Source organism: Rhinatrema bivittatum, chromosome 4 (genome assembly GCF_901001135.1).
Source record: "Rhinatrema bivittatum chromosome 4, aRhiBiv1.1, whole genome shotgun sequence".
Lineage (NCBI taxonomy): Eukaryota > Metazoa > Chordata > Amphibia > Gymnophiona > Rhinatrematidae > Rhinatrema > Rhinatrema bivittatum.
Genome location: NC_042618.1, coordinates 360385169 through 360399552, shown reverse-complemented (window position 1 = coordinate 360399552; position 14384 = coordinate 360385169). Strand labels below are relative to the sequence as shown.

At 43.3% G+C, this 14384-nt stretch overlaps 1 protein-coding gene across 1 annotated transcript in view; it reads right to left on the bottom strand.

The window, feature by feature from the left end:
* Window positions 1-14384, bottom strand: part of ATP2B2 (ATPase plasma membrane Ca2+ transporting 2) — a 1801891-nt gene that overhangs the window by 384703 nt on the left and 1402804 nt on the right. Inside the window, exons 12-13 of the mRNA XM_029600768.1 lie at window positions 13593-13634; window positions 7715-7879 (exon numbers count right to left, since the gene is read on the bottom strand). Coding sequence (XP_029456628.1) covers window positions 7715-7879; window positions 13593-13634 — 207 coding nt within the window. The remainder of the gene's footprint in view (window positions 1-7714; window positions 7880-13592; window positions 13635-14384) is intronic.

The window sequence follows — 14384 nt, the reverse complement described above, 5'->3', positions numbered from 1 at the left end:
AAAATAAAACGAACCCAACACCGCGGGGTGGCGGGCGGGTTTCGTGAGGACTAACATCCTGCTGTCCTGTGAGAACACCTGTTACATCAGGTAAGCAACATTTGCTTTCTCACAGGACAAGCAGGATGGTAGTCCTCACAAATGGGTGAGTACCGAGCTGAGGATGTCCTGACTGGCACCAAATGCACCCAACGGCGTGCAACAGGCACAACAACTGGGGTGGAATTTGGTAAAGGGCATCCGCACCCTACCGGGAAGGTGGAAGGGTGTTGGTACATCATGTTGGAAAAAGGTTACGCAAGACAGATTGGCCGAAGATGGAGTCTTGTCTTCCCGCTTTGTCCAAACAATAGTGGGCTGCAAAGGTATGGAGGGAACTCCAGGTTGCAGCTTTACAGATGTCAGGAAGCGGCACCGATCGAAGGTGTGCTACCGAAGTCGCCATGGCCCTCACAGAGTGTGCTTTTACACGGTCTTGAAAAGGAATACCAGCTTGCTGATAGCAAAAAGAAATGCAGTCCGCCAACCAGGAGGAAAGAGCCTGCTTACCCACAGGTTGTCCTAACTTGTTAGGATGGAAGGAGACAAACAGTTGAGTGCTCTTCCTGTGAGCAACTGTACGGTCTAGATAAAAAGCTAGAGCCCGTTTACAGTCTAGGGTATGCAGAGTCTGTTCCCCAGAGTTGGAATGGGGCCTGGGAAAAAAGATAGGTAGTATGATGGATTGATTGATATGAAATTCAGAAACTACCTTAGGTAAAAATTTAGGGTGAGTGCGGAGTACCGCCCTGTCTTGCAGGAGTTTAGTGTAAGGCGGATAGGTGACTAAGGCCTGTAACTCACTAACCCTGCGAGCTGAAGTAATGGCCAACAGGAATAATACTTTCCATGTGAGATACTTCAATTCACAGGAGTGCAGAGGTTCGAAAGGTGGTTTCATTAGACGACCAAGAACCAGATTAAGGTCCCAAGATGGGGCCGGAGGACGTAAGGGTGGTTTCAGATGGAGCAAGCCTTTAAGAAAGCGTGTCACCAGGGGTTGTACTGAAATAGGGACACCCTCTATACCTTTATGGAAGGCGGCTACCGCACTGACATGCATCCTAATGGAAGAGGTCTTTAGACCGGATTCTGATAGGTGCCATAAATAGTCCAAGAACTTAGAGATTGGACAGGAAAGGGGATCAAGGGACTGAGAAGTGCACCATGATGTGTACCTTTTCCATTTATATGAATAGGATCTTCTGGTGGAGGGCTTTCGTGAAGCTATCAGGACACGAGAAACCGAATCCGAAAGGTTAAAAGGCTGAAGGACTAACCTTTCAACATCCATGCCGTCAGGGACAAGGCTTGGAGGTTGGGATGGAGGAGGCATCCGTCGTTTTGAGTGAGCAGATGCTGATCCGTTCCCAGAGGGATGTGCCTGCGGATGGAGAGATCCTGGAGTATGGGAAACCACACTTGGCGTGGCCAGTGGGGTGCTATCAGGATCATGGTTCCTCCGTCCTGGCGAAGCTTCACGAGAGTCCTTGACAGAAGAGGAAGTGGAGGGAATGCATAAAGCAGACCTGTCGTCCACTTGAGGGAGAAGGCATCCCTGGGCTGATAGTGCTGGCTCCGACTGAGAGAGCAGTAATCGTCCACTTTGTGGTTCTGAGGGGACGCAAAGAGGTCTTTGCGGGGAAAACCCCACTTGTGGAACAGAGAGGTCACTACCAGAGGATCGAGTGACCACTCGTGTGGTTTGAAGACACGGCTCAGCCGGTCTGCCAATACATTGTCTACTCCCGGCAAGTAAGTGGCCTTGAGGTACATGGAATGGGAGAGGGCTTCTGCCCAAATCTGCGCAGCTTCCTGACACAGAAGGAAGGAGCCTGTGCCTCCCTGCTTGTTTATGTACCACATGGCCACTTGGTTGTCTGTCTGGATTAAGATTATCTGATTCGATAGATGATCTTTGAAAGTTCTGAGCGCGTAGCGGATTGCTCGAAGTTCCAAGAAATTTATCTGGTGTTCGGCTTCCTCTGGTGACCATAACCCTTGGGTTTGCAATTCGTCCACATGAGCCCCCCCGAAGATGCCATGTGTCCTAGGAGGATGAGGAATTGGCGAGCTGTGGCAGTGTGTTGAGACTGGAGCTGGCGAGCTAGGGACATGAGCGTTTGAACTCGTTGAAGTGGAAGGTAGGCTTTTGCCTGTAAGGTGTCCAAGACTGCTCCAATGAAGGATAAGGTTTGAGATGGGACTAAGCAAGATTTCTCGTAATTGACAAGAAACCCCAAGGAAAGGAGTGTGTGAATTGTCAACTTCAGGGAGGATTGAGCAAGTTGAGGGGTGGAGGCCCTGATTAGCCAATCGTCCAGATAGGGGTAGACGTGGACACCTTCCTTCCTGAGGAATGCTGCTACCACTACGAGACATTTGGTAAAGATCCGTGGAGCAGATGCCAGCCCGAAAGGTAGTACCCGGTATTGATAATGGTCGTGGCCTATCAGAAAACGCAGATACTTGCGATGAGATTGTGTTATCGCAATGTGGGTATAAGCGTCCTTGAGGTCGAGAGAGCACAGCCAATCCCCCTTTCGTAAGAGAGGGAGCAAGGCGCCCAGGGTTACCATCTTGAACTTTTCTTTTTGCAGATACTTGTTGAGGGCTCGAAGGTCCAGAATTGGACGTAGTCCCCCTGATTTCTTTGGTATGAGGAAGTATCTGGAATAGAATCCTTTCCCTTGTTGACAAGGAGGGACGGGTTCTATAGCATTTGATTGTAGAAGAAGGGATACTTCTTGTTGTAATTGAGTCAAATGGCTGGTTAGACTCCATGCCTGAAGGGGCGGGGAGTCTGGCGGAAGAGTTATGAAGTTGAGGTGGTAACCCTGTGCGATAATTGCTAGCACCCACTGATCTGAGGTGATCTGTTTCCAACGGTGTAAAAAGTGGTACAGACAACCTCCCACAGGGATGTGTGGAAGAGGGATTTGGCATGTGCTCAGTACAGGGAAGTCAAAGGCCCGCCGTAGGCCCAGGAGGTGGGGCTACAGTAGGTCTTTGCTTTCTCGGCTGACGAGGCTGAGGTCTGCTGGAGGACCGTGCAGGACGAGCCCTAGCTGATGGAGGAAAGTAGCGACGTGGTCGAAAGAACGACTTCTTAGAGTCCTTCTTTGGTGGTTGCTTGGAGGACACCTCAGGCGGGACAGATGAGAGTTGTTTCAACGTCTCATGGTGGTCTTTTAACTCCGCCACAATCTGTTGAATTTGCTCTCCAAACAAATTGTCGCCTAAGCAGGGTAAATCAGCAAGATGATCTTGGACCTCTGGACGAAGGTTGGAGGACTTTAACCAAGCCCAACGTCTGGCTGAGATGGCTGTGGCTGAAACCTTCGTGGAAGCATCGAATATGTCATAGGCAGTTCTGATGTCGTGCTTCCCTGCCTCAAATCCTTTGTGAAGAAGGGCTTGAAGCTGCAGTTGGTATTGGTCTGGTAATGTGTCAGCATAGTCTTGCATCTGCTTAAGGATGGCTCTGTTGTACTGAGTAATGTAAAGTTGATATGAAGCTATGCGTGAAATCAACATAGCTCCATGATATACCTTTCGTCCCACACTATCCAGGAATTTATTGTCCTTGGTAGGTGGAGTAGAAGAATGTGGTTTCAGACGCTTGGCCTTCTTTTGTGCGGACTCAACCACAACAGAGCGATGATCCAGTTGAGGCTTTTGAAAACCTGGTGCTGACTGGACAAGGTATGTGGAGTCAGCCTTCTTGTTGACTGGGGAAACAGAGGAAGGAGATTCCCAGTTTTTCTTGAGCAGATCCAAAAACACCTGGTGAATAGGAATAGAAGCGATGATTTTTGGAGCATCCAGAAATTGAAGCAGTTCCATCATCTGGTGTCTGTCATCAGCTTCAGATTGTAGTTAAAAAGGTACAACTTCTGACATCTCTTTCACAAAATTAATGAAAGATAGATCCTCAGGAGGAGATCTTTTTCTACTCTCTGTAGGAGAAGGTGGCGAAGGCAAATCTGTGTCAGAAGAAGTATCATCATCATCACCCCAGGTATCGTAGGGATCATGTGGGGCTTGTAGCCCTGATGGACCTGGCTGAGGCTCTGAAGGCATCGATGGAAACCGAGGTGGAATCGGTGCGGTAGGTGGAACCAGAAATGGCATCGATGGCTTCGGTGCTGCCGATGGAATCGGTGCCTGGCGCGGAATCGATGGAGCCGAAGGATAAATCGGTGGAGAAATACCAGAAGGTACCGATGGAACTACCCCGGAAGGGGGAAGTCGAAACGGTGTTTCTCCTGCCGATGAGAAACCAGTCGGAGACGGTGGTGTTGTCGATGGCACTGGAATCACCGATGGAAGGGCCGTCATGAGTGCCTCCATGCGGCTCAGTAGCGGTGCTAGCGCTTGCACCAACGGCTCGGTGGACGGTTCCCTCCTTGGTGGCGAAGCCGGTGCCGGCATCGGTGCCGGGGGCGGCACTGGAACCGGTGCCGGAGACGGTGCCGATGGAGGTTGTAATTTCTTCATCGCTTTCTCGATGGCCTCCTGGACCAGCCGGTCCAGTTCTGCCCGGAGACCAGGGGTAAACATACCCGGCTCGATGGGAGAGGGAGGCTGAGGCAGGGCCGGAGGGACCACCGTAACCGGTGGGATCACGGCCCCCACACCCCGAGAGGGTGAGGGTTTCCTCGATGCCGGCGAACGAGACGTGGAGGGTGTCCGGTCTGTTCGCGGCTTCTTTATCGGTGGCTCGGCTTGAGCGGAGGTCGATGGCTGTGGATCCTCGACAGGCCGAGACTTGTGCCGTCGATGGCGATGCTTTTCTTTCCGATCCCCTCGCCCATCCGGGGAAGGGACGGGAGTCGACGGCCGAGAAGCGATCGATGGCGGACGGTCACCGGAGGGTTGACGATGGTGGTACAACTTCGACGGTGCCGGTTCCGAGGACGTCGATGCTATCGATGGCGTTGGGGTGGGTGCATGGAAGAGGAGCCCCATCTTCTCCATCCTGGCTTTGCGACCTTTGGGTGTCATTAAGGCACATTTGGTGCAAGTCAGGACATCATGCTCACTACCCAAACACATTACACAAACCCTGTGGGGGTCTGTGATGGACATAGTCCGGGTACAATCCGGACAACGACGGAACCCCGTTGCCATGGCTGGAAGCCAAAATTTAGGTTGGGGATCGGTAAGTGCCAACAGGCCTCGAGGGCCAAAATCGACGGTAGTCGATGGAAAAGGCAAAAAACTTACCGGGTTCCGTAAGATGACTAAAAATTTGTCGAAGGGAGACCCCTGAGGGGCAAATTTTCTTAGGAAATTAATTTCCAAATTCCTGTCAGGAACGTGGTTAGAGAGCTCCTTTCACCGCGTGGCAACTGCTGCGCGGAAAAAAGAAGACTGAAGGGAGACCCCTGCTGGCTGCAGGGTCAGTGCCTTGCTGGGCATGCCCAGTAGGGGCCAGTCAAAGTTCTGTTTAAACTTTGACAGAAGTTTTCCATGGTGGGCTCCATCCTCGATGTCACCCATTTGTGAGGACTACCATCCTGCTTGTCCTGTGAGAAAATGAGCGACTAATGATGCAACTATAATCATATGAACCAATGTTACTCTTCCCCTGATGAAGCTGCTATGTGGCGAGACATCAAGACCTTTGTGTCGGGGATAGAAGACAGATTCTAAGGTTCTCTGCTATTTTAAGATTCATTGGCAATAGAACATTTCTTGATACCATCATATTTGCTATATGAAAGTTAAATCGACCCTTCAATCAATAACGAGATCAATTTAGATGAGAGTATTATTTGTCACTAATTATGTATGGAAGTACTTTTCTTTATTGTTATATGTAAAAGGACATTTTTATGGTGATACTTTAAAAGATTTAAATGGACATTTATTTGATAAAAGTTTTTGTATGAAAGGATTTTTTGTATAGAGTTTTTAACAAGTGGATATCGTTGCTATTAATCTTGTGAAATTTGTAGTAATGAAATAAAAATGTCTTTTTTTGCTATAACAGAATCTTATATTTTGTTCCGTCATTAATAGGTATATATATATATATTCATCCTGAAAATCATTGATATATATAGTTAGATATGTGTGTCTATCTATAGATAACTTGTAGATTATTCTAATTAACTATGTGCCAAATTACTAAGTAGTTAACTGGATATTTAGTGGGTGAATTATTGGAGAGAGAGAGAGACTCTTTATAAGGCTCTCATGTAAGTTAACTATTTATATCACTATTGGAGGGTCATCTAGTAACCCTAGGTGAGGTTTAGGTGGTGGTCTAGGGCTTTGGGGCCAGTCAGACTTACGAACAGCACAGTACACATCAGTGAAGATTTGATGTGATTTGGAATGACGAAAGCTACACAAAAATGAGATTTCTGCAATGTACTCTCGCCCTATCTTTATGTAATCTCTACTTGGGTGCTATCAAGCTAGGGCGAGAGTACATTGTAGAAATCTCATAAGTAGTGATTTTTGTATTTATCCAGTTGACTTACACAGTCATTCTTTACTCTGTGAAGTGCCGGTATCGCTGTGGTATTATTCTAATTAGGGGCAGGGGAGGAGTGTAGGTGGGGTTTGGGTGGAGTTATCTCCCAGCAGCACTGCAGGCAATAATGTTTTTCACATTATCACTGGCAGCACCACGGGAAATGACTACACCTTTTCCTGTGGCACTATGGGGACGATAGTGTGTGGTGCGGCTGCACTGCGGCAGTTGAAACCACACTGCTGCGATGCGGCCGGCTGCCTATTATCACCCCCTTCCCCGCACCTTTTTGTTTTAGTGCTCATCATTCTGCTATAAATATAGCAGAATGATGAATCGAGGGGCAAGACTTGCCATAAAGCTGGTCTAATTTAGTTGGATATAACTCATCCAGCTAAGTAGCTCTTTTTGATAAGATATTCAGCAGCATAGCTGTCCTGATGAATATCCCAGGTAAGTTTTTCCAGTTAACTTACCTAAATATTTTGTTTGAATATCTACCTCTATATGCTCTTATGAGAATCCTTTATATTCACAAAATGAATATACTGAAGTTAAGGTTCCTCTTTGAGACACTTTTTTCCATGTACATTGACATTTACCAGAAAATGTTCTTTTGTCGGACTGCTACCATAGACTCTGATTTCAGACTATCAAATTGCCCCTGAATTGATTGCCTAGTTAAATATTTTCATGCCACTGCAGGAATATAGCATTTTAATCATGAAAGCAAGAAAAATGGTATGATTTATTTACAAGCCTGACTTTGTGTATTTTTTAAATATTATTTCTTTTGCTTTGCATATGGTTCTTGTCAAACCTCTTTCTATTATATCGGCTTCCTGTCCTCAGACAACCATATTCCATTTACATGACTTTTTAAAGAAGCAGTAAAGCTTAAGACATGAATAGAAAGAACGAGTGAATGGTTCTGTGCACACTATACCAGTTTGACTATGAGAAAACTTGGGAGTTAGCATCTCATTTGGTCTATGTTCTTCAAATCTCACTTATCAGTTAAGCGGTTTACATAAAAGGATAGAGAAAATAGACAAACTCAAAGGTTTTAATGTGCCACTTTGCCAGCTGAGAAGAGAGTCAAAAATTGTTCATTAGGTACCATAGACAAACCAACAAAATCACATGGTGGCACATTAATTATCTTGTTGTCACATACTTTATCCATACCTGCTTTGCCTATCTGTACTGCAAGTTTGGTCAGCTTTCCTTGAAGGACTGATTTCTCCTTCTTGTGCGGGTTTGCTTTTTTCTTGTCCTTATCATCTCCCTCTCCTCCTTCTGCACTTTTCAAGGGTTGCATCTCCATGGCAGCTGCTCCATCCTGCTGCTTGGCTACCACAACAGAAAAGAAAATGGTTACTTTTATTTTGTATACACTTGAATTTCATGTATTTTCACTTCCCTGTCTCTCTCCTCTTTCATTTCAGTGATGAAATTCATTTTTAAGTGGTTTAGAAGAAATGGAAGGAGGATCATGACTTTTTAGAAACACTTGGACAGTAACTTTTAAACAGGCACACAGGCACACATGTGCGTGTTTGCCGGCTCATGCCCATGGTTACAACTATTTCATAACATATGGGCCAGATTTTCAAAAGGTTATGTGTGTAAATCAGGAAGATTTATGCGCGTAACCTGTCTTACGTGTTACAGGCCTATTTTAAAAAGGCCCAGCGAAGCGTGTAAAGCCCCGGGACACGTGTAAGTCCTGGGGCTTTACAAAGGGGGCAGTCTGGGGGCAGGGAAGGGGCGGGGCTGGGTGGTCCGGGGGTGGGGCGGGTCCAGAGGCCTCTGACAGAGCGGCCATTGTCACTCTGTTGGAGGATTGTGTGCTGGCAGCCTGCTGGCGCGTGCAACTTGCGCCTGCCCAGAGGCAGGTGCAAAAGGTAAGACAAAGGACGGGGGGGGGGGGGGTTAGAGTAGGGCTGGGGGGGGAAAGGTTAGGGGAAGGGGGTGGAAAGGTCAGGTTAGGGGGAAGGGAATGGGGGAAGGCAGCGCGGCTCGTCGCGCGGAAGGTGCATAACTGTGCACCCCCTTGCATGCGCCGGCCCTTGATTTGATAACATGCACGCGCCTGCATGCACATGTTATAAAACCGGGCGTACATGTGCGTGCGCCGGGTAGCGGGCGCACATGTAGGCCATGCGCGCTTCTTTTAAAATCTACCCCTATGTGCATATATGTGCGCATGTTATAAAACAGGCTGAGCGCACATCTGTGTGCAATTTTAATTAGGCGCGCACCTGTGTGCGCAAATCCCACTTCCACTATGTAAGTGGGAGGACTTTCAAAGGGATGCAGTTCTACGCCATTGCCAATTTCAGAGGTTCGCTCCCAGTTCACCCAGACATGGGATAGGACTTCAAACCCCTTCCTACTTTAATAGCCTTCCTTTTCCCTGTTAACCTCAACCCTTAAAACCCTGAGATGTCTATATTTTTTTTTTTTTGTTTTATGACTTACACGCCATCCTTAGCAGAAGTAAATTTATGGGGTAGGAGACCCCGGGGCACGCTAATACACATAATTATTTACGCACTGATTTCATTGAGAAATCCAGGAATGCTCATGCCCCGCCCCTTTTAGGAATTTTTTATTTGTGCATGCAGCAGGAGATATGCATGTACTCAGGCAGCTTTCTAAATCGGTTTCGTGCAAGCCGGCCCGACATATTCAACTATCTCCCGTTTTTGGCACGCGTTGGGATTTTAAATTTCACCTTTTGGCTAGCAAGGTATATTAGTCTCTAGATAGGAAGAATATGGACTTAAAACCTGATTTTTATGAAAGAAAACAACTTTTTTTTCTAAATCACAAAGCATCCTACAATAATGTGGACACTAGACTATACCAGGACTTATGAAGACTGATTGCTCCTATTTATCCTCATCTTTGACCTGGGTAACAAATGGTAACCATACTAAAGCCCTGACCATTAGATATTAAAACTTCAATAAGTGAGTATATAAGGCTAATTCTTTATTAGAATACCACATAAGTATGACTTTAAAATTACAGAGACAGCATATCAGATTGGAAATTAAAGGTCTCATTTCCTCAAAGTGATTGGTGAGACTTTATGAAGAATTGTCTTTAAAGGTCAAAGGAACCCAGTGTTAATCTAAATCCATGCTGTAGCTTAAATGAACATACAACTTAGAAACAAGTGATATCTGTTTTATGCTATTAGATCTGCTGTCCCTTTAAATTGGCATATAGTCCTTTAAAACTCTCTTTGTTGACTGTCCTTGCTTTTAAGGTCATCTATAATAGATTCAACATTTCTCCATATAGAGTGTAACCCATCTCATTGCATGAAAGAGTTCATCTTATTGAAATAACCCACAAAAGAAGGTCTCATCTTCCAAATGTATTTAATTAGTACTGTAATGTACTGAATATTAGGAATATAAATCATATGACCTTTCTTCAAGGATACATAAGTTACTCTTAATGTGAGAGGCAAATTGAAACGACATATTTGCAATAATATTTACATGACTGAACTTCTAGAGAGAATTTGCAAATGTAATTTGGGAAAAATTCCTCCCTCTGAATTTTTTACTTACCAAGAACACGGATATATATTTAACATTCCATGTCAAATGAAATATGTAAAAATATTATTTTTGGCTTTACAGATATTTATACAAATAAACCAGACCCTGCCTTGTTGTGGAAATGTACACATATATATATATATATATATATATATATATATATATACATACATACATATATCTAATTCCTACAGAGCTATATGTATGTATGTATATATATATATATATATATATATATATATATATATATACATACATACATATATCTAATTCCTACAGAGCTACAGAAAGAAAAAGGGAGAGCGAGAAAGCAGATATGCTAACTTCTTCAAAATAGGTTCAATCAATCAATTCAAAAAGCCTGAGAAAAGCGTTCAAGTTGATCAGGTTGATACAAGGAATCTTTTTTAACTGAATTTTTAAAAATCTGTTTCTGTCCATTTTTTAAAATCAAAACAAGATTTCATTGGATTGTTGGCATGCTTCAGATGTTTCTTTCAATTTTTTCACATCTATTTTGAATTTTCTGCAATCAGAAGTGGGGGGGAAAATTCAGGATGAAATTCACTTGGTCAGCGTTTCACCTTAAGAAGGTAATTTTCAAATAGCTTGCACAGTGTTAAAATCTGCATGCACAATGTACACGCAGACATTTCCAAGTATTTTCACAGCAAATTTTGCACGTGTAACTTTGCTTTGAAATCATTCGTGTAGTTGGCCAAGTACACTCACATGCTTACTTGGGTAAAAATACACCTCCTCTTCATAGGGCATAACTTATGCATGTACAGTTACGTGCACACATTTTAAATGAAAAAGTATGTGTGTAAGTGCCAAATCCCCCTCCTCCCCCGGAATGCCTTTCATCAGCGCATGTAAAAGAGCACATGGAATCGAGTTACATGTACAGTTTTATGCACAATGAGCTTGGTTCAATTTTAAGAATAGTCATTGACAAGTTTTGGGCTTTGAACATTTTCCAATTTCCCCAGAGTTGTTTGCAAATTTCTGAGAGCAAAAAACTATATTAATGCAGGGTGACTTTTATACAGCCCAGAGGAGTTACAGGACTGTCAGGCCGATACAGTAAGAATCGCGGGGGAGCAGGCGCTCCGTGTTGAGTGACAGCTCTCCCGACACGCGCCCAGCTGTCTCTCCTGGGTGCGCGATTCTTTATTTAAATGAGGGGTCACGCTAATGAGGCGCTAGGGACAATAGCGCGTCCCCAGCACCTCCTTAATAGTGTAGAGGTGGGTGTCAGCGGGTCCTGACAACCAATGCTCTATTTTACCGGCATTGGTTTCCAAACCTGCTGACAGCCACGGGTTAGGAAAATGGACGCCAGTAAAACTAGGATATTAAACTAGGATATTAAATTAGAGCATGTACAGAAAAGTAGTATTTTCTGCTTTTCTGTATACTTTTCTGGGTTGCTCAGAAATTAACACCTGCCCTTGAGCACATGTTAATTTGTTGAGCCTAAAATATACAGCTTGGCCGCACATTTTACTTTCAGTATCTCGGGGACTAACTAATGACCTCATCAACATGCATTTGCATGTGATAGGCGCTATTAATTTTCAGGGGGGAGTTGTGTTTTCGACATGCTAAATCCCTTAATGTATAAGGGGTAATAGACACACGTCGAAAACGCGCGGCCAATCGCATGCTTGGCCGAGCGCGCCGTACCGTATCAGCCTGTGTGGGTGTAATGTACCCATAAACCTGCAAGCTAATTTTCCAAAAGGAACTCCCCTCTCCCCTCCAAAAATCAGGCCAACAGTGCAGTCAGTACCTGTGTATATTTGCATCTTTGAAGCAGGGACAAATGTACATGAGGAAAGTATGCATGGGGCTTTCAAAATGAAAGTCCTACACATGCTTTCCCGCCCCTGATCTCGTTATGCCCCTTTTTTGTAGTAAGTAAAAGTACCCATACATGTGACTAGCATGGGTACTTTTATCTGCAGGTGGGGGGGGGGGGGGAGAATTTACATAGGTAAACAGCTGTTTACTCACATAAAAAGGTTTGAAAATTACCATCAAAAACCTTCACCTTTACATACTGAACCTGTACAGTACTATTATTAACCAAGACAAACTAGTGTAGTGTGACAGGAGCCTTTTATGGGGCAATTCTTCTTTAGCACACTGCTTTTTCAAAGTACTCATGCAGTGTTACTGGAAATCCAAAATAACCAGATTAACACTCTTCAGTGCAGCAACTATTGCTGACTTTTGCTTTAGTAACATTATATCACATTCTGAGTGCATAGCCATATCTTTGAAACATTAGTTACATTTCAGAAATTCTTTAATGAAAAAAATTAAAATGTTAGTATTAGCTATTAGTGTTGAAAAATGGTCACTAAAAAAGAAACATTGACTTGTTAATGTTGATTAACTTTTATATTAGTTCCTGGTTTGTATGTATTAAATATATACAAAAAAAACAACTAGATATTAAAATGAGTAAGAACACGAGCAGCAAATTTTAATTTTCATTCTGTTTTCATACTGTAAGTAGGTAAAATAATGAATCTAAAAATAGAAAATTCCTTTCACTCTACCCTATGACAGTATTTTAAAAAATTCATCCACATTAGGATAACTTTCATATAACGTCACATGGCTGCATAAATATGTGCATATATGGCACCTGGAGATCAATGATGGTATCTTATAAGCCCCATGTATAAGATGCATATTATAAAATAGCTTATCTCTGCCTCACAATATACACATGTATGTATTCTTATGTGTGAATAAATGCACTGCACTTAAAATGAGTTTTTCAATACAATGAATGTGCATACTTTTCCTACCAATTTAAAAAAATGTAAACGTGTATATTTTACGCATGAAATAAAGTGCAACTTGCTCGCGTAAAACCAGATTTATGAGCGGAAGTCAATATATTTAAAAATATGTGCACACAATTGAGATTAAAATCCACGTACCCATGTGCGGGCAGCGCACACCGGGGAGGGGAATTTTCGGGAAATATGCATGGTGACGCAATCGTCCTCCCCCAGTTCCCTCCCAGTCCACTCCAATTAAGGAGCGGAATGGAAGGGAACTTCCCTACCCCCCTGCCTAACATTCCTTCCCTTCCCCTCTCCACCCTAACCCCTACCTAGCTACCTGATTATTTTTTAATACTTACTGCTCCCTCTGGAGCAGAAGTATTTTCTGTGTGCTGGCTGGGCGTCAGCCCCCACTTCTTTGGGACAGCAGCTAATGGGGTTTACACGCATGGCTGGGCTCATTATAAAATGTGTGCAATGCGCGCAATGCCCAGCCATGAGCGTAAACCCTGGTATTTGCACACACGAGCCTTTGAAAATGTACTTGACAGCTTTTTATCCAATTTTCATCTTCCACAAGTTATGTGCATATTTACAGTAAGAAATACAATCTGATGAAATGATAAACAGTAGAGAAAACACAACACATTGCAGAACACAGTATGAGGAAAAGGTTACCTTTATTCTGGTTGTTCTCCAGATTTCCATCTTGCATTTTGCCTGAGTGATGAAAAATTGTGACAAGCAACAAAAAGAAAAAAAAATAAAACAAAAACAGACAATAAACAACTATCACAGAGACAGAATAACATAGTGGAAATTTAAATAAAAAGAGCAAACAAAGTATGAGTGCATTTTCATCACATATTATATGACACACAGGCAGTTTTCGATCCGTATTCATTTTGCTAAAAGAGTAAACTGATAATTGGAAATATATTCACAAGCGGAAAGAAAAAATAAAGACAAATATAGTGCTCTACCAGTTATAATAGGAATATATCCACCCTACAGAAACAATAACAGAGCTGCATAATTTATGACAAAAAGAATTAAGTTGATAAAAGGCAATAAATTCAACATGAGCTTTCAAAGCTTTTTTTCAAATTTAATAGCACATAGTCAAAATTTTCATTTCTACAAACAGGACATATATTAAACAACAGTGCTGAAGAACACACAGTTCTAAAAAAAAAATTAAAAAAAATGAAGTTTTGAATTTGTGCCAAGCCTATAAACAATACATTTCAGATGTATCACAAATACCCTGGATTTAAAGTCAAATTCAGTACCCAGAAACGAAATGCAACACTGATCCTACTGCAAACAGGAAGGCAGCAAAGTGACATAAAAATGTAATATTTATAAAATTATATGGAATTCTCACATACACATTTATCCCAAGTTTCAGTCCTTTTGGGGACTAATGGCATTCCTACAAGGGACCAAAAGGTTAGCTAAATTTATATA